Genomic DNA, 21,601 nt, shown 5'->3' on the forward strand with positions numbered 1-21,601 from the left:
ATTGCTACTTCACAAGGACTTTGTGAGGGAAAGTTAAATAATTAAGTGCAATCTTGTAATAAACATCTATGCAGATGATATAGTAATGAATAATTATAATTTGAGTTTTGGTACCTCATTTATATGTCAAAATGGACTAAAACACGATCATATCATTCATTCAGAATTATCCTCATAGTCCTCCATTCACCAAATCCCATGTTAACCTTCTGTCTCACTTTCTATTTCAAATGATTTTCCATTATTTTTTTAAATAATAAACTTTCAGTCTTGATGATGGCTCTCCCTTGACTTAGCTCTGATATTATACATTTGCTGTAAAATATGAAAATCCACCTTGTGTTCCTAGATTGCAGAAACTACCATCAACTGCATTTTCTGGGTCATGAAATAGACTCTACTTTTTATATGATGCCTTTTACTTTCACCTAGATCTTAATATCAGTCAGAGAAAAAAATAATGAATATTCATAGAATCTTTTACATATTGCCAATTATATGCAAACACATTCAACAGACACTTGTACTTAATCTACACCAATTACGTAGGTGTGTGACTTAGTTTTGAAGCATGCCTAATAAAAATAAGTACAAAATAGATACAAGCTCCTTTCAAAATATATACATTTCCTTGTTTATGATTGGAATTTTTTCAGAATTATTAAGAGAGTGTTTATTCCTTTGTATGAGTGTTCATTGTATTCTTGTACTTAAATCTGAATCTTATTCCTGTTCTCTGCATAATTCAGCTTTCTTTTCCAAGCACTAGTCAGGGAGAAGGCCAGAGAAATCTGGAAAAGAACAAAGCTTTTATCATTTAACTTTTTATTGATATTTTGAAAATTAATTTATTTTAATTGGAGGATAATTGCTTTACAATTTTGTGATGGTTTTTGATAATTAATTCCAAGCTTATTTCAGTCTCTTTGATTAGGAAATGAAAACTGAGTAAGTTATAGAGATGGCCTGGTAAAACGTGCTCCAGGAATGGCTTGGTTTCATCTTTGTGTGTGTGTGTGTGTGTGTGTGTGTGTGTGTGGCTTGTTGCCTGGGTGATAGAAAAAAATTGAAGAGAATGGCTGGAAGGGGAAGACAAAAGCTGCATCTATACAACTTCAGCAGAATTGGACCTGACTGAAAGATTGGTTTGGTTTGATTTACTGGAGCCTATCTCCTCAGTGGGCAGTGATCTGAAAATTGCTTCCAGGGCCATTTTAATTAGCTGATTCAAATCAAAACAAACCAATCCTGGTAACATCCATTTCTACCCTGACCCTCATCAATGACTGTTTGCAGAATGGTGATTCCTAAGTAGTTCTCCATGAGCTCAATAAGTGATTTGAGGTATGCATTTTTGTTTTTAAACGTGAATCTTTAATGGTGAGGAAAGAATCCACTTTCTTGGCTTTAGTGACAGGTGAATATTAGTGCACAGCTGCATTTGTTCAGTGCATCAAAGCTTGAAACCACAAACGTGAAACCTGCCCTTCCATAGTTAATTTATGACATGAGAGAGCTCTTTTCCTCAGTATTTTAATAAGAGGATTTCATTATGTTTCATGGCAATGTGGTAAATGCATTCTGTTTCTTGGGTATGCTTTTAAAAGAATGTCAAGTCTTGAAAATAGAAGATGAAACACTTTGATGCCTCTGATTTCCTATGTTTTTATTGTTTTACTTATTCACTTATTGAAAACCTTGCAGAACATTTTAAATAGAATATTCCCTTTAAGGAAAGAAAAGAATGACTGTTATATGGAAAAGGTTAAAACGAGAAAATTAATGAAATTTTAAATGGACAGGCCAAGTTGAAAAAAATAGAAAAAGTGGGTAAAATAAAATGATAATAAAATGAAGAATGTTAATACACCTCAAGAATGTCTGTTTCATAATCATATGACAAATAGTAGAAAGTCAAAAACATGATTTCAAAATATTAAAATTAGACAAAAGTGGTACTGTGATGTGACCAGTATTGTGATTTGTTTAGCTAGCTATCTCCAACAGGTATTCATTCATTAGAGCAGTTTTATTGAGAGACAACCATGTACCAACACTGAGAATAAAGTAGTAAACCATGGAAATGAGGTTTGTTCTTCTAGACTACACTGTAGCCTTGACAGGATAAAACAGTTAAGTGAATAACTTCACAAAGATAATTGTGTATGTATATATGTGTGTGTGTGTGTGTGTGTGTGTGTGTGTGTGTGTGTGTGTAGTGCTCCTGCTTAGTCGCTAAGTCGTGTTCGTCTCTTTGTGACCCCATAGACTATAGCCCGCCAGGCTCCTCTGTCCATGGGATTCTCCAGGCAAAGATATGGACTTCCCAGGTTGCTCAGTGGTAAAGAAGCTGCCTGCCAATATAGGAGTCTCAGAGGATGTGGGTTTGATTCCTGGGTCTGGAAGATCCCCAGGAGGAGGAAATGGCAACCCACTCCAGGATTCTTGCCTGAAGAATCCCATGGACAGAGGAGCCTGGTGGGCTACAGTCCATAGGATTGCAAAGAGTCAGACACGACTGAGCAACTTAGCACAAACATGATAGGTAGTACCTAACAGGGTGATCTAATGTAGACTAGTTGTGCATTATGGCTAAATCATTCTCATTGGTTTGGAAATAAAAAACAGTATCTGAAACTTTTAAATATATAGTTTTCATTTTTGTATAAAGAAGTTTTTAAATGACAGGCGTAGTGTATGGTTTGTGTTCTGATTAGATAACCTATGTTCGTCTTAGGGCTTCCCAGATGGCACTAGTGGTAAAGGAGAAATAAGAGATGCAGGTTCAGTCCCTGGGTGGGGAAGATCCTCTGGAGAAGGAAATAGCAACCCACTCCAGTATTCTTGCCTGGAAAATCCCATGGACAGAGGAGCCTGGTGAGTTACAGTCCATGGGGTTGCAAAGAGTTGCAAGACTGAAGCGACTTAGCACATGTTCAGCTTAAACTTACATCTAAATCATGAAAACTCACTCAGCACAGATTCCATGGTAAACTTGTCTTCTGTGTGTTATTGGCCAGAATATCTTTAATTATGTTAAGTTTTAAAACTTGCTAGAGAAAGAAAATATACACTATTTCTAGAAAAGATAAAATTTAACTTAATAAATTAAGGCATTTTAAAGCTGCTTAAATTTATACAGCTAATATGGATAATCTGCTGTCAGAACAATTTTTAAGCATCTTATGCTCTTGAATATAAGCAATTTTTAAATTAGACATTACTTTTTTGTTCCATTTACTTTCAAATGTGAGTTAGTTGGTTATTCAGTGAAAGAGTTCATTTACTTCTTTTCTAACCTTGATTCTCATGTGCTGATGCATTGTGACATTGGAAATTAGGTGCAGTACTAATTTTTTTTTTTAATTCTTAAAACATTCTAATTCTTTTGCTAGTGAACTATAGCATTTTTATTTTATGGAAGTGATTTATTATCCTTTTCGACAGTGTTCAAAGTCATTAAAGCTTTTACTGACATCAGTTGCATCCTTAAACTGGAAACAATATTCTGTGCATTTTTTGTCAGAGAGCAGAGATCAGGCTCAAATTCAAAGCAATAAATATTCAGTACTATTTAAAACTCATATTGGCACCAAAACATTTTAAAGGAGTATTATCATTACTTTCATTTGTAAAAAACAATACCTTTTTATGGTCATATTTTTGAAGGGGATAGTTTTAATAATTCATCCTTGACCATAAATCAGTGAACCATTTGTTGATGATGTGTAAAATGCTCAGATTCCCATGATTACATTTAGAGACTAGAGAGCTACTTTGAAGGGTGTGAACATTCAGATCAAGCTCACCTCCCAGAGAGTTTAGGGACAGTAAATTGTAAAAGAACTGATAACAAATTACCATTTCATTCTTATCTGTATTTATAACATAAATAAAGCCAACAACACTTCTTTCCCTGACAGCCCCTCTCCTTTAAATACTCAAAGCCTGAAAAACAATAATTCAATGTTTCTTTTACCATGCAAATATCTCTTGTCAAAGACGGAATCCGAGAGATTTGCCAACAGCATTGATGTAGATGCCCTAGGGTTGTTAATTGTAGCTGGAACAATTATGTCTCTATGAATTCTAAAAGAGTTTATGGCCACTCCAAATACATCTTAAAGAAGGAAAGAATACTATCAGCCAAAATATGCATCCAAATTTTGGATCTAGGCTAGCAAAACCCTACTCACATCCCTGTAAAGCAGACATATATTTTTGTATTTTTTATAGGTGGATACAGTGCAGACCACGAAACCCCCTGGCCACATTGAGGAATCGTGTAAAATGAATGTATGTGCTCGTAAGTGAAGTCCATGGAATGTTCCAACTAAAGGTGTTGGATCCTAACAAACCTGGATTAGTCCTGTGTAAAAAGAAATCGATTCCCAAGGGGCAGGACCACTAGCTGAGTAAAATGAAGCTCTGATTTGGAAGAAAACAAAATGGCTTTAAAATAAATTCTCGGCAAAAAAGGAATCAAACGATAATTTGCAAATAGCTGGAAAAGAAAATTAAGCTCTCAGTATAGAATAAAAAAGGGATGTGAGAGAGGTTTTACAATCTTATCAATTACAATGGAGACGCTGAATCAAATACCATCACATTCAAGAGTATGAAAAGAACAGGAAATCCTTTTCCGTTGGTTTTCACTTGAAAGGACTCAAGCAAAGAGTGGAGAAACATATCCTCTTACTTACTGTTTATAGTTAATAAGATGGAAATTATTATAGATGTGATTTCATTTGCCTTGCTTGAACTAATTGGATGCATTATGTAGAAATCACCTGAGCCTGTGCTAGATCAACAAAGAAAATGGAAACGTATACCTCAGGACTGAATTCTGAGAAAATTAGCTTGTTCCATACTATTTCACAAGGCTAAGAAGAAATACTACTGCTAATCAGGGAAAATGAGAAACTAATGGACACAAGAGAAAATAAAATTTAGGTCAATCTGATACTTGTTGAAATAGAGTTTATTATGGTGTAAAAGCAGAAGATCAGGATATATCTCACAGACATTTGATACAATTTCTGATTGAATTTAGGGTAAACCTTGTTAAGTGTTATAGGAATGTACGGCCATTATTTAATAGGAAACTGGCCTTTTACATTTGTGGTCCTATGCCTTTAGGTATGCAGAGGAGGACTTTTTAGATTTTATTAAAGGTGAATTGCATGTGGGAAGTAACTCTTTGCATTATAGTTACTTACTCAATTGAAGATACTGTATAAAGTCTAATTTGTGTATGGGCGTGAGTGTATATGTATGCATTTGTGTGTGTGCCTGTATGTATCAGTGGGAGAAGGTAAAACTTGAAGATTGACATTTGCACTTTGGTTTGTTACCTAGAATGTAAAGAGGTAGAGTAAACCGTCTTAAGCCATTTCCTATATGTCATGATCATATTAAAGATTATTATTCACAAAAGAAGCAGTTCTGAAGATAGAATGACTACTGCAAAATCTCGCCAATTAAGTATAATATTTAATGCAATGGAGCCATTTAAATTAAGATAGTACTGATGTCTGAAAATAATGAGAGTAGGCTCCTGTGAAATCAGTTTGAAGACAGTTGGAAAGTCCTACTATATTCCTTAAGATTTCTTTATTCAGTGACAGAGAATGTGAATCACGGCTGCTCTTACAGATGAGACTGGGGAAATATTTGTGTTCTAACTTCTAAATATGCCAAGAAATTACATGTGTTTTTTCCCCAATTTTTTTCAATCTGAATTATACAAGTGACCATGCATTAACATAGATAAGATAGTATTTCAAACAGATTGATGTATTTTTTGAGGTCACTATGTGCCATAATAATTTTGAAACTATTGTACTCTGGTATTTACGTTCATTTCTCTTTATATTACTGATTAACCTTAGAGTTGAAATTTTTACCTCTTTTTTCTATGTGACAATCAACTGAAGCTGGTACCCTATCTATACTATTACAGGGATTTTGGTTTTTATGCTATTATAATAAATTATAAGTCTACAAGCTGTATAATTCTATTGTATTGAATATTTTTCTGTGGCCAAAATAATAAAGAAGTCTACTTTATAAAATGTCTGTATTTTTAATAGTCTCTTAAAACAAAATGAGATGTATATTTATGTTGCTGGTTTTAAACTATATTTTCTGCATCTTTACAATTTGGAAGTGAAGAGCTTAGCCACTTAAGATAAAGAGAAAAGGTTTGACAGAGATATATTTGAGAATGTTTGGAGAATAGCACCCTGAACAGGGTCAGGAGTCTTGATGCCAAATTTTACTCTGGTGCTAAATAGCCAGACTTGAGGATACGTTTTTTGCATTACCTGGTGCTAAGCTCTCTCACCCATAAAGGATGAGTTTGGACTGAACTATCAATTTTAAAATCATTTGCATTCTTAATTTCTGATAAATTAACTTAATTCTTAGGTTTTGATATCTTGGAAATATTAACACCATGCTATAGAATAGTGATTATATCAATAATCAATAGTGATAATCCTTATTAAGAGAATCACATGCTGTTTTCCACTTAAACTGACCCAAATCTCAACCTATGCCTTAGGACCAAGAAAAACTATTAATTTACAGTTGTTGCTGTTCCAGCCTTAGCTTGACTTAATAGAGATATGTACTGACATACAAATAATCACGTCTGGAATCAATATCTCCTTCTAAGTTAACTGAACCAAGTGGCACCCAAGTACAAAATCACTCAATTTGTAATAGCAGAAACCTTTTTGTACTTCATTGAGTTGAATGCATTCCCTGGCAGAATGTATTAAAGATCTAGAACCAGTTTTTCTTGCTCTTTACTACTCAAGGATTGATCAACACATATAACTTCAAAAGCATTTTTGAACTTGGATCAGCCTGATTGGTTTCAGAAGAGAAAGAAACACTAGCCCCTGATGTTTATTGCCGTAGGCTCTTTTGACTAATAGTAATTCTCTGCTTAGGAGAAGCAACAGGCAGAGAAGTCTTACAACTGTTCTGATTTCACGATTGCTTATTCACAAAGTGCCTCATACAAAAAAATAGTACTTTTATTTTAGTTTCCTGCTACTACTCCAACTGAGAAAGGTCAGAGAAACAGTGGGAAGCAAAATGAAAGCATAGATATCTTGTGGATTTTTTTTCATTGCAGCATACTGACTTGCAAAATAGTGTCACCTTCAACATCACAGAGATGGCATGGATAATCTTCAAAGATCCTTATGCAGAAATTGGTCACTCTGAATTTTTTTTTTCCATTTAGGTGAATTTCTGGCCATTTATGGAACTGATATGGATAATAAAATTTAATTTTGTCAATTTAGTCTTTATTTTGCAAGATTAAAAATTTAAATGGGACCTATCAAACCTCTCCCAAGTCCTAGTATCTCTACATAAAACTTCTACACTTGTCCTATGCCTCTATCCATTTGGAAAAAAAAGAGAGGACGGAGAGGAGACTAGACTTGGCTTGAGGGAAATGGCTACACAGAGCAGTATAATTGTGAATGGGAATTCCTTTTGAAAAATTATGTCCAGAATCCATCAGATTGAATACACATTGATAAAAAAATATCATTGGGAATGAAAATTTGTTTTTAGTTATTGCTATTTTGGGGGGCTACTATTATTCTACTTCTCTATTTTGGTATATATAGTCAAACAGATTTTCATATTTCTCTGATAATATTTTAAACTTAAGTTCCCAAGACCCTACTCTGTACAGATGATATAGTAATTGCTCTGTTTAATATTTATATCAGCCTCATGAGGTTAGATACTATTATTGCATGAGACCCATTTTACAGATGAGGAAATGAGGAACAGAGAATTACGGTAAATTTGCAAAGCTACAGAATTAGCAGGAGATAGTGCTGAGCATTGAGCCCTGCCAGTCTGGTTTCAGAGGCCATATTCAATAGGTGGGTCACAGCTTTCATGGCAAACACTATTATAGTTAGGAATTCAAGATAGGTTCTGAAACTATTTGGGGGTGCAGAGATAAATTTTGTGGTTCCCTAGATCACACATCTATTAACTGTGTGAGGCAGATTCAGAATGCATGACTTAGATGTGAAAGGTATTCAGATGTTCTAGTTCACTGAAATATTGGATAAAGATGGAATCTGTGATGAAAGGTCTGCTCTAAATACTATATGAAGGGAAGAAGAGAAAAGCTTTTCTCTAACTTACTTGTTTTGCATGCTTAAAGTGTATTAATATAAACATGTACTATTTGCTGCAACTTCTTTTTAAATAAAGACTTTGCTGCTGGAATATGAGTGGACTGAGGAATATGTCAGCTGCATTCTTTGAATAGGGAGAGCTCCCAGTCTAATGGAAATTCCAGCCGTGCAGGCTGAATGTTACAATGCCATGTGCTAAATGATGGGATATCACAGTGGTTGAGTTCAGGGTCTGGAATCCAGGCTGCCTGAGTTTGAAACATGGTTCATGCACATAACTTGACTGACTTTTGAACAAATAACATCTCTCTGCCTCCATTGCTTTGTATGTAAAATGGAGTTAAACAGTATCTACTTCATAAATTAGTTGTGATGATTAAATGAGATTCATCCAGGCAAAGTGAGTATGACATAACAAGAACTCAATAAACAATGGTATTATTAATTTTCTTATTGCTTTTATAATTGAGATGAATAGAATGAGATGATTATTGGCTGAGATGTTCATGGGCCAAAATAAACTCAGTATCACTGGCAAAAGTGAAGTAAAAGGCACCTCACAGAAAAGTGTAATGCCAAGCCCTCACTCTTTTCTGTATGCTATGGTGTGAAACTCAGAAAAATTGTGCAGGTCCAAGTTCTCCAGGGGAATGCATCAGTTTCTGATCCACTACAGTTCAAATCTGGGAGTTCTGTGAGTTGTAATTTCTTCAGTCATAGGCAAGTGAAAGAAACTGTGAAAGCTGAAATCAAGCCTGTGTTATATGATGAAAGCTTCCAAAAGGTTACGAAACAATTTTTGGAGATCACTTTATCCACAATCATAAGGGAATGCAATTCTCACATTATTAATAGCTTAAAAATTGTGAAACAAAATAGGAAATATATCAGCTTATCATAAAAATTAAGGGTAATGCTGATTATGACAGCCAATCCATAAACAGGCAGTTGTTATTCTTTGAAAATATTTAATATCTGTTAAATATGATGAGGGCTTTATTTTCAAAGTCCTTCATTAAGCATAAAACAGTGCTGTATTTATTGGCTGATAAGATATGAATGTATGAAATATAAACTAAATACGTGCTGAATTGAACTGGATCATATTTAGTATCGATGAAGTCAGTGGCTTTCATTTTCATTTCAAATATAGTAGGTGGTTAAATAAGCATATTGAAGAGAAGAAAACAAATAAGCATTGAAAATGCTCAGTTTGGCCTATTTTAAACTACTTTCTAGATGAAATATATTGAATAATTGTGACTTTGGAAAATGTAGGCCTCAGAAGTGGCTCTGTGTCCTTGTAAACTCATAGAATTGCTAGTGAAAACAAGATAAAGTTATATTTTAAGTTTATATCACAGTTTAGCAACTGAAAAGAAAAAAGCCAACTACAGATTTTTATTAGACTATACATTGTAATAATTTCTACAGTTTTTTATGAAAAAGCTGGCTACTGTATATTTTTGTGGATGTTAATTCCCCTATAATAACCTATCTTGTGCTGCGTTTTGTGAATTTCTAATGAGGAGTTAAGATTAATGTGATTAAAAATGAATATCTTTCTAGACTCAATCCTTAGATGTTGGAGGGAAAGTGAACATTTCCTGTTTTAAGAGACTGGTGTTCTGAGATCAGGTACAGCTCAACCTTGTTTTTTAATTGCTACTGCCCAGTTGTGTCAGCGAAAATTTGTCTCAGTAGCAACTGAGGGGGGCCTAGGTATCTAATCTTTCTTCTTCTCTCTGTGTCTAGCAGTTAAAAGGTAGGTCAGCAAGGACTTTTTCTCCCCTATGTGTCAGGCTTATGAAAGCAGCAGACATTTGGTATATCCATTTCAGAAAGATCAGAAACTGGCTGCCTCTAGTAGATTTCAAGTGGGTATAGCGTAATCTAACTATTTTGCTGGTTGACTTTTTAAAACCCCTTAATATTTATTAGTTACAAATATGTCATTTATTCGAACCCCAAATTGAAACTTGGTTGATAAAGTCATGTAATAGAAAAAAAATGTGTTAAGGAAAATACTAATAATATTGATGAAGCAATTGATTATATGAGCCTTTTTAATAAAAATCCTGTGATAACTTATCAAACAGATGTCTCACTATTTAGATGAAGATGTTTGAGCAAGTGTTTTTGAGTATATCTTGTTATTAGTACTGCATTAGAAGAGATTATATTCAAGTGAATACCAAGGATCTGTAAACAAAGCATCTTTTCATCTTTCAGTAAACCATTTTTAGTACTGGGAAGAAATGCAGTACATATCTTACATGGGAGCTCCTCAGCAATCATGTGTTATTGCCATCTGAGATTAACATTTGGATTAAAGAGCATGATTAGATGATTCTAAACTAGTGGTTACATAAAAGTTGAAACAAAGTAATACAGCAATCTGCTTCATGCAATATATTTCTTATACCAGTTAATTAGCAGATTAATTAGCCTGATGTTTCACGTTGTGACCTAAGCCATTGTACTCCCAATGGGTATAATGGAGTCAAGGAAAAAAAAAGAAAGAGAGCTTTAGAATTGTTGATGGTTTTATCACATGCATGGGGTCACAAAGAATCGGACACGATTGAGTGACTCAAACTTTCAGTTTTTTTTTCACTTTTCATATCATATGTTACCAGGATTAAAAATAATTCTACATTTTAAAAGAAGAGAACATACATACACTTTTTTATCTGAATCTAGAACAGATTTTTAAAGCATTTTTATGGTATGAATCCTTCCACGAATTAAAAGCCTATCAAATAACTGTATGCGCAATAGTGTTAAATGAAGTACATTTTAAATTCCAAATGACCACAAGTAAATGCCTAAAGGATACACTTCAGTAAAAGAGAAGTTCTGCTTACGATTTTGAGAGAAAAACATGAAAGATATGTATTAGGGTGATCATAGTTTTGAATGTATAATGTGATTCATAGGATTCTTTTAAGGGCCATTGAAATCACTTACAAAGGACTGCATTTTGGAAAGGCACAATGGAACTCTGCCTTTGGACAGCCTGAAGAAAAAAAATATGCATCTTAGAAATAATTTATAAAGTAAATGACATGAAAGGAGTCTCCCAACCCTCCATCCCTCCCCAGTGAGAATGTATTCAGATTGTGTGTGTTTGTCTTTATTATACGAAATGGAAGTTTCTGCTGAGCCAAAGACAGTCATCTGCCAGCTGATTGGTTCTGCCTTTTTACAACAGTATGAAAAATGGCTATAGTAGTTATGAATATAGAGGTATAAAATATAGAATCCTTCTGGAGGTACTTTTTACACTGCTGACAATTCAGAACTTGCAGAGAAATAAAATATTTTAAGGAACTGACTAATATGCCTAGATTTTGTCAAGCTTTCTTTCCCAGTCACTGAACGCTGCTGGCCACCTCCTTGTGGCTGTATCATTAAGCTATCCGTTTCCTTTGACTTTGCATACTATAGAAGGTCCAGAGGACTTTTTTTTCCACTTTCAAAAATTATTATGTAGCTTCCTTTGGCAGTTAATGTATGGATGCCATTTGGAACATAACTTTTATCATGTTGCTCACTGATACTTTATTGTGCACAGAACTGAGTATTTATGGAAATCTAAAGACACTGTTAAGCAAAACATTATAAAGAGAATAAAAACACTTAATTTTTTTTCTCTTTGACTTTTATCTAACACATCAATTCAAATTGCTCCCTTATCATTTAGCATGAATTTTTGGCAAATGGAATAGAAATATATAAAAATTATGAACTTTTAATTGTAGTGCATAATCAATTGGAAGTTTTAATTTCTAAGTAGGCAGTAGAGGATGAGATGGTTAGATAGCCTCACTTACCCAGTGGACGTGAATCTGAGCAAACTCCAGGAGATAATGAAGGACAGGGAAGCCTAGCATGCTGCAGCCCATGGAGTCACAAACGTCAGACACGTCTTAGTGACTGAACAAAAACAGCAGTTTTCTAAAATAAGGATTAATTTGACCTTGTGGTAAAAAAAAATAATTCAGTAAACATTGTTGCTAGGATGAACATAAAGATAAGTTATTCTTAAGCTTCTTTCTTTTTAATGGTGTTATTATATCTTTAGATAATCAGAAAGTTGCAATTTAATTTTTAATCCTGGTGGCTCAGAGATTAAAGCGTCTGCCTCCAATGCAGGAGACCCGAGTTCGATCCCTGGGTTGGGAAGATCCCCTGGAGAAGGAAATGGCAACCCACTCCAGTATTCTTGCCTGGAGAATCCCATGGACTGAGGAGCCTGGTGTGCTGCAGTCCACAGGGTCACAAAGAGTCGGACAAGACTGAGTGACTTTACTTACTTACTTACTTACCTGATAATGATCTGATCTGTGAGTGATCTTTCAGTTTAAATACATTTACTGAACATTTGAATTGTATTTTGTCCTCTCTTGGAGTTCCTGTGAAAATATGACTTAAAAGAATATATAATTCATGAATTAAAAATGTAGTGTTTAGAGCATTGATTATGGACCAGTTTTTGAGATTTTGGGCAAGTTATTTAACCTGTCATGTATTTAAATGAAGATATTAGTAGTCTTATGGTAGCATTAGCAAATGTACATGCATTAATATGCTATATAAGTTGTATGTCATATAATGACTAAGTATAAGTTGGTATATGACACTTATGGCCATGCCTGGCATAAAGTGAGAATGTATAAATAACAGCTATTATTAAAGAAAGGCTCAGAAATGTGACCCAGTCATGTAGCCATTCACTAGTTGAGCTAAGATTCCAGAAGCAGTCTGAATGCAATTCACAATACTGTCCACCATAACTATATGTGTGTCTGAGTACTATTAAAAACAAACATTTGTTTTACACCAAAACACTGGTCATGAATTAGTTTGAGATTCAAACTTCAGATGTGCCTGACTTTAAACCATGGTTTCCTTAAACCTTTACATGAATTAAAACTTGATTTTGGAATTATTTTTTGGTGTAGACTTCATAAATTTTATAAATAAGCTTGCTGTTCAGTATGTCTCAGAAAGGCATTTGGGAGATTGTTTAGATTATTTTTATGTTTAGCATATAAACATGCTTATAAAACGTGGTTATATTTGTAAAGGAGATTATAGTAAAACATGATCAATTATTAACACATAGTTTGAACTGTTTCCAGGAATATCTCTAAGCATTTAGAAACTACTGATTAAAACAAACACTGGTGAAATATCTAACAGATTTATTTATTTATTTCAAGTATACTTCAGGAAGGTAATTCGGTGAGCTCATATTCTTACCTCCACTTTCTTTGAATATTTGGAATTATATTAATCAAAATAAAGTGATTAATTATGTTAATCACTGTCATGATTGTGGAGGGCACGTTTTACACTGTGGTATTTTCTTTTTGGCTATTGCTACATCATTTCTGTTGCCATTCAGTTTTGTTTAACTGTGAGGAATGCTTTATTCAGTTTTCTTGAAATAGTTTGCTGTAATTTTTCCAGTTAATTTGTCCTAAAATATATGTTACAGTTAGATCTTTAGATTGATTGCTTTTCACATAGATGTCTCTAGCATCATCCTTCAGTGGTCACCATTACTTTGTGTTTAGTTGAATTAGAAATTGATATGCTGATAACTGTTATTGGAAGTTACTTCACTTACTGTGCCATCTAGCAATACAGGATCATAAAAATATGTGTTAAATAAGAAACGCTCTCTCTCTTTGCTACTGGCAGCTGATCAAGACTGTAAGATAAAATAGATCATGGCTAGGCATGGAAAGCATGCGTGAACTGCTATTAAAGTTGTATACAAAATATGTAAGATGTATTCAGATATTACACTGAAGGCTGAAGTATCCCATACATTGCAAGAACACAGTGACTTGCTTCTCCTTAGGCCATGCTCAGGAACATTTAGTGCCTGCTCATTTCTAATCAATTTCCAGTTTCTTAATTTAGAATCTTCTTTCTCTCACTAATCTCCCTCTCACATTTTTACTTTTCATTCTTCTTTTAATAAACTCTGTGCTCCAGTTAAGCCTGGTAACTTTTGAGTGACTTTGCCTGCTTCACACTTTCTTACCAGTTTACCTTAACCTTTACTTTCATTTCCTCCAGCAAATCTCTGTCTTCTAATTTTTCCTTGATTCTTCTTTTGTTAAGCTGTTTCTGATTACCAGGTCGTGAGTGCTAATTTTAAGTCACTTTATCTGCATGATTTTATGTTAGCTGGGGCTTCCTACCTTTAATGATGGAAAAGTTTTTGTGCATGTAGGTGAATATATCTATTACATTTTATTTTATTGTTACATCATAATCTCTTCACAAGAATGGTCCAAGTCTGATACATATTTGCCGTCTCACCTCAGTTGTGAGCAAAGTGCCTTGCTTATAGTAGGTTGAAGTGTGTGTGCTCAGTCATGTCCTACTATTTAAGACCCCATAGACTGTATTTTCGGAGAAGGCAATGGCACCCCACTCTTGTACTCTTGCCTGGAAAATCCCATGGACAGAGGAGCCTGGTGGGCTGCAGTCCATGATGTCACTGAGAGTCGGATGTGACTGAGCAACTTCACTTTCACTTTTCACTTTTATGCATTAGAGAAGGAAATGGCAACCCACTCCAGTGTTCTTGCCTGGAGAATCCCAGAGATGGGGGAGTCTGGTGGGCTGCCGTCTATGGTGTCGTACAGAGTTGGACATGACTGAAGCGACTTAGCAGCAGCAGCAGCAGCAGCAGCAGCAGCAGCAGCAGCAGCAGCAGCAGCAGCAGCAGACTGTATTCCTCAGGCTCCTCTGTCCATGGAATCCTCCAGCCAAAAATACTGGAGTGGGTTGCCATTGCCCTCTCCAGGGGATTTTCCCAACCCAGGGATCAAACCTCTGTCTTTTATGTCTCCTGAATTGACAGGCAGATTCTTAACCATTGTGCCACCTGGGAAGCCTGCCTATAGTAGGTTAATAAATTCTAAGTTAGTAAATGCTTATTAAACAGTGATTGAATTCATTTGATGATATAGATGGGAATTTTATGTGATTCTAGGTCATTCATTAAAATGTTTAATTTGTTCCTCAATAAATATTTATTGCATTTCTACAATTGATTAAGTGCGGAGGATGTCAATTCGTATAAGGAATTAAATCTTGGGTAACAGTTAAGGTAATATGCACCTATTTAGATACATATATATCATAAATAATATAACCTTTATTAGAGCTTGTGTTCTGTATTACTCAGGATCTACTCTTCTATGCAGAAATCCTATTAAAAAGATAACTATATTAACCAGATGTGATAACTAGATGGTGCCAAAAGTAAAGGGTCTGAGGGAGTACAAGTAGATGCCAAGGCAGAATGGTCTAAAAGGAAACCAGGAAATAGATCAAAATATAAACAGCATTAGAGTTCATGTTAAGGAGATTCAACATGATTCTAAGAGAAATGGGAGTCAGGTGGCAGAGGTCTTTAAGTATAGAGGAGTGGAGGCCTTGATTTCTTAGGGGAACAATTTTCAAAGCTTTACAAAGAAAAGGAAGAAACAAATATCCTGAAAGGGATCTGGATTGTTCATTAACAGAGATATTTCTCTTAGACTTGGAATGCTATGCTATTAGTGGTCATACTTTACCTGGAATAAGTAGTAGAGACAGTCGCTCTCTTGGTCATTTCTTGGAACCAATACACTGCTCCTCTCTAGAGACTTATTTCCTTAGTAGAGGATTTAGTACAATAACAAAAGAAATGTTTCTAAAATCAATAGACTTGAAACTATTCTTTGAACATGGAGTTCAGTTCAACTTAAAATGTTTATGCATGGTGCTATAGCAAATCTATATGATGTTTGCATATAGGTAGAAAGTCTCATTTAAATATAAAATTTTTCTCGCTGAAATAATGACTGTCACCAAAGACTTCCCTTGATGTTAAGCTATGATCTCAGGTAAGTCACACCTCAGAGGCTATCTTGAGGCTGAAGGCTGAAGAATTGTCACTCATCAAATAGATGCCATCTCATTTCTACCCCTATCATTGTCTGAGCTCACTGTTCAAGCTATAAGCCGATTAGTATTTCACACTTACCGAAAAGTATTTTATTTTGACCTTGTAGCATATCATTAAAGTATTTTCAGTGATTTTTGCTTACTGTCTGTGTTTCATGGTTTAGAAAAAAAGAATTTATGCCACAGATAATGTGGATATGATTTTCGCAGTCCTAACCCTTTTAAGACTTACTGTTTTCTTTTGGAAAAAAAAAAGCAATTCATAGGATTTCATTTGTAGTGAGACCGTTCTGACAGTCCTGTAACAGTGGAATTTTTAAGGATCATCAATATTGAAGGCACAGCCTGCAAAGTTACTGGTTTTTTTTTTTCTTTCTTTTTTCATCTTTAATTCCAATTAAAAGATACATATTCTATTAGACTAGATGCCTTCTGCCTGGATGTTTTCTGTGTGATCTTTGACTTGCAACCAAGGAAATTCAGCTTCAATCTGTTAGAGCTGAAAGGGCCCACAGCATGCCATGGGCTATCCAGTGTTTCAAGAATTTAGAATCCCTGGTTTGTGAATAATGATTAATATGTGTTACACATATTGTTAAATTTTCCAACAAAGATGGCCTATAAAGTTATTCTGCTTTGCTGATTATTCTTAATATTCCATATAATGCAGATATTGCACATATCCTATATATGCAAAATATTTAACTCGTTCTATAGGGAAATAGATGGGGAAATAGTGGAAACAGTGTCAGACTATATTTTTGGGCTCCAATATCACTGCAGATGGTGATCGCAGCCATGAAATTAAAAGACACTTACTCCTTATGACCAACCTAGATAGCGTATGCAAAACCAAAGACATTACTTTGCCAACAAAGGTCCATCTAGTCAAGGCTATGGTTTTTCCAGTGGTCATGTATAGATGTGAGAGTTGGACTGTGAAGAAAACTGAGTGCTGAAGAATTGATGCTTTTGAAGTGTGGTGTTGGAGAAGACTCTTGAGAGTCCCTTGGACTGCAAGGAGATCCAACCAGTCCATTCTAAAGGAGATCAGTCCTGGGTGTTCATTGGAAGGACTGATGCTGAAGCTGAAACTCCAATACTTTGGCCACCTCATGTAAAGAGTTGACTCATTGGAAAAGACTGATGCTGGGAGGGATTGGGGGCAGGAGGAGAAGGGGACGACAGAGGATGAGATGGCTGGATGGCATCACAGACTCGATCAACATCAGTTTGAGTGAACATCGGGAATTGGTGATGGACAGGGAGGCCTGGCATGCTGCTATTCATAGGGTTGCAAAGAGTTGGACACTACTGAGCAACTGAACTGAACTGAACTGATAGACAAATATCCACATTCTCAATGGACAATTTTCAAAATGCCTGTTTTATATTTTGGCATGATATTTAAGTACAATCTTGTATAAATCATATTTTGTATGCTTTTTAATATAATTTTAAATCAAATGATTGTATTGTTTGAAATTTATATTGGGTTTGATAGGTTTCAGAAGCAATACCATCTTGTCTTTAATGTTACTGTTACTCATGAAGTGACAGTTTACCATACATTCTCTAATTGAAAGAATTAAATTTTTACTTTTAAAAGTTACTTAGAAATCAAAATTGGCTTATTAATATTATTATAAAAAGATACAATCTCTGATGTATCATATTTTTGGAATATCTTACCATTTCATATAATTTAGAATTTTCCCAATGCTTGATTTGCCAATTCTGAATATAACTTTCCTTGATATCATAAGTAAAGTATATCAGGAATACTAATGTCAGTGTTGAATCATATACTGACTGCTGAAGCATTAACCAATGAAGTAGAAAAGTATAGAAATTCTGAATTATTTTGCATGCACATGTTTCAATATATAATAAATACTTTAAATATATATTTTCTCCTCATGTATGTATGTTTCACATATTCATATATATGTCCATCTATATTATTAATATACAGCATATATATATATAAATTTCAGATTGTATATTTTTATACTGAAAATACTAGAGGGAAATAACTACTCAAAAATAATTATGGAATACCTGCTTTATCCCAGAAACTGTGCTTGAGTCTGGGAATATAAATATTGGAAAGATACTATCTGCGCATTCAAGGAACTCATTACCAAGAGTGTCAGATGTGTTACAAGTTCTATAGGACAACAGAGATAAAGAGAGAAAGTAAAGACTTTGGGGAATAATACAAACAGCTTTTGCATTGAGCTTATATTAAATGTACTTACACTAAGGAGGGAAGAAAAAGGCATTTTAACCGGAGAAGAAATCATAAGCCAAATAATGAAATCATCAAAGTTCGTCATTTATTTGATAAAAGGCCCGTCATCCAGTGTGGTTAGAGCAGAGGGAACATGGGAAGAATGGCCAGATAGAATTTGAAGAAATCTAGAACTTAATGTAAAATTATGTGGTGAAAAGCTGGAAAAAAAATGGAGAGCATTTCTGTCCATAGACATACTAATAATAACAATATCAAAAAATAATAATAGCAAAAATTGACTTAATTTTTACCAGGAACTAGACTTTGCAATACAAATATTATGCAGAAGAGCTCACTTAATCCTAATCATAAAATTTATTTTCAAGCAGTAAAAACCAAGTTTGCAATTTAGTATTTTCAACCGAAGATGGCTTTGGGAACCAAGAGGTGGAGATCAGCTTTTGTGCGAGATGAACGTGCTCAGGAAAGAGAAAGGTCCATTCCAGCTCCAGAGGGTAGACATCAATTCAGAGGTCAGTAGTGACTGGTAAACTATTCCTTTCAAGTTCACTGTTCAGACTCCAGAGAGGGAATGTTGAAATGTCCTTTTGGGGTTGCTTATCAACTTTCTGACAAGAAGAAAAAAATAACAGTTTTGCCACACTAAATTCAGTGGGTGAAAGTAATTTGCTCAAAGAAACCTGCAGTAGTAATAGTAGTGTAAGTTGCTTCAGCATGTCTGACTCATTGCAACCCTGGCGGACTAAGCCCACCAGGCTCCTCTGTCAGAATTCTCCAGGCAAGAATTTTGGAGTAGGTTGCCATTCCCCTCTCTAGGGGATTTTCTTGACCCGGGGATAGAACCCAGGTCTCCTGCATTGCAGACAAAATCTTTACCATCTGAACCACCAAGGAAGCCCAAAAGAACCCAGAGTATTCTTAAATTTGACCCATACATCTGCAACTGAAATATGATGGAACTAAATCCTAGGTAATTTAAATGCCTTTCAAAAATGGGGGGAAACAAAAAAAAATGGGGAGAAACAGTAAATAAATGAATTCGTATTAAAGCCAAACTCCCAGCATTCAGATCAAGAAAACTGAAGAGTGAGAAAAGCCTCTTTTCTATAGCATTTCTAATATTTTCATCAGCATGATGGCCAAGTAAGATTTCATCAGGTTGTATGGAATCAGTTTTAAGTAAAAAGACCTATTGAAATCAAGGTCCTTTGCCAAAAATTTTTGCAGGGAGGAAGAGAAAACAGTAATTTGATGGTGGAAAAGAGGGAAAAAAAAAACAACTTTTTTTTTTTTTTTCAACAAAATAGGGAACTTCAGGTAGGTTTGTGGGTTGAAAGAAGCTTAGGGACTGAACAGAAAATAGAAACCCCATTGATGAAACAAGATCTTGGCAGAGTCAACTAGGAATGGAATGAAAAGGTCAGATGAACAAAAGAACAAGGATTCTTCTTCTCAGATGCAAAATAAAGTCCTTATGAGTAAAGATACTGATAAATTTGGAGACACAGAGGAGGGAAGCAGAGGGGAGTCACGCCTGATAGCCTCAGTGTTCTCAGCAGTAGGAGGTGAGATCATGTTTTGGGGTTTAGGTGGGTGGGGGTGGGAGATCGGAGGAGGGTGTGGTGGGAACAGCTGCTGTGTGGAATGGGAAGACCAGCCAAGTAGGAATGAGTAATAGGGCTGCTAAGCAGCTCTGAGAGTTCAGCTGACATCGGAAATCATAAATTTGTAGCAAAGTCAATCAGCGTGGTTATTCAATTTTCTCAGTAACTCTTGGCAGCCCAGGATGAGGAGGAGAGTGAACAGATGGTAGGATTGATTTGGTGGTGGGATTGGCAAGGCAGCTGTGAGAGAAGGTCAAAGAATGGAAGAATCAATTGCACCCATGAAAATGTGTTATCAGGGGGATCAAAATTAAGCAGAGATGACAGTGAAGCCAGGAAGGATTGGAGACTGCTAAAATGTGAAAGACAAAGCAGTGGAAAGCATTAGCCTTTCACGCTGAAGAGGAGTTTTGTGGGCATGAGTGGGATAGAGGATGAGAGAAGAGAATTTCACAATTCTAGATAGTACTAGAGTGCTTTTGTTTAGAAATAATCCATTTTGTGTTTATGGGTGTGGATTGCCAAAGCTGTATGGGAGTGTAGGTCACTGAATACAGGGGCAAAAGAATTTTGAAGCTAAATAGATGAATGAGTCATCCAAACCATCTAGGATAGCAACAAGCAACAGGAGAAAAAAACAAACAAGATAAAACAAGCTAACTGCCAAATTGGTCGAGTGAATTGATGAAGTACTTGTAGATGGTAAGGTTTAGAAAACAGTTTGATTGATTGGGTTTTGTAGACATAGGGCTTATTGAACTAAGATGATAGAACAATGTCTCAGAATTGGGAGGGGAAGTTCAAAAGAATGTCCCTCTTCCTCTTTGCCTTGAAATAGGAAGATGATTATTGTTTTTTACAGTGTTCTAGCCTGTAGTGAAATCGATGTGACTAAAATTTAAAACTCATTGCAAATAGTTCCCGTGCATACATCCGTGCTCAGACATGTCTGACTCTTTGTGACTCCATGGACTGTAGCCTTCCAGGCTCCTCTGTCCATGAGATTTTCCAGGTAGAATACTGGAATGGGTTGCCGTTTCCTCCTCCAGGAGATCTTCCTGACCCTGGGATTAAACCTAAGTCTGCTGTATCTCCTGCATTGGCAGGCATTCTTTACCCACTAAGCCATCAGGGAAGCCCCCAGATCCCATGCATGCTAACTTACTTTGTTTTTAGTCTCAGATATGTTCTAGTGGGTGAATTTCCTTTTCTGTACTAGGTCATGCTAATTTTCATTTAAACATGTGGTAATATAACCTACCTTAAACACAAAGTTCCTAACTACTAACAAAGAAGAAAGAGAAAGTTGTCTTAGCTACCACCTCCAGTGATAGCACCAAGTTTCTGATCTTTACCAAAATCTGTCAATGTCCACTTGCTTACACCTTAAGCCGTTTTAATCCACTCCCTGGTGGCTCAGATGGGAAAGCGTCTGCCTACAATGTAGGAGACCCGGGTTCGATCCCTGGGTTGGGAAGATCCCCTGGAGAAGGAAATGGCAATCCACTATTGCCTGGAAAATCCCATGGATGGAGGAGCCTGGTGGGCTGCAGTCCATGGGGTTGCAAAGGGTCAGACAC

At 35.4% G+C, this 21,601-nt stretch overlaps 1 protein-coding gene across 6 annotated transcripts in view; it reads left to right on the forward strand.

Annotated features, from left to right (window-relative positions):
• The window catches only part of PCDH7 (protocadherin 7), a 469,679-nt gene that overhangs the window by 70,366 nt on the left and 377,712 nt on the right, over positions 1-21,601 (forward strand). Inside the window, exon 2 of one of the 6 annotated variants that reach the window (XM_018049358.1) lies at positions 4,237-6,031. The exons of the other annotated variants lie outside the window; for them this stretch is intronic. Coding sequence (XP_017904847.1) covers positions 4,237-4,314 — 78 coding nt within the window. The 3' untranslated portion in view covers positions 4,315-6,031. Of the gene's footprint in view, positions 1-4,236; positions 6,032-21,601 lie in introns of those variants that run through there. 6 annotated transcript variants of the gene reach the window in all.

Source organism: Capra hircus, chromosome 6 (genome assembly GCF_001704415.2).
Source record: "Capra hircus breed San Clemente chromosome 6, ASM170441v1, whole genome shotgun sequence".
Lineage (NCBI taxonomy): Eukaryota > Metazoa > Chordata > Mammalia > Artiodactyla > Bovidae > Capra > Capra hircus.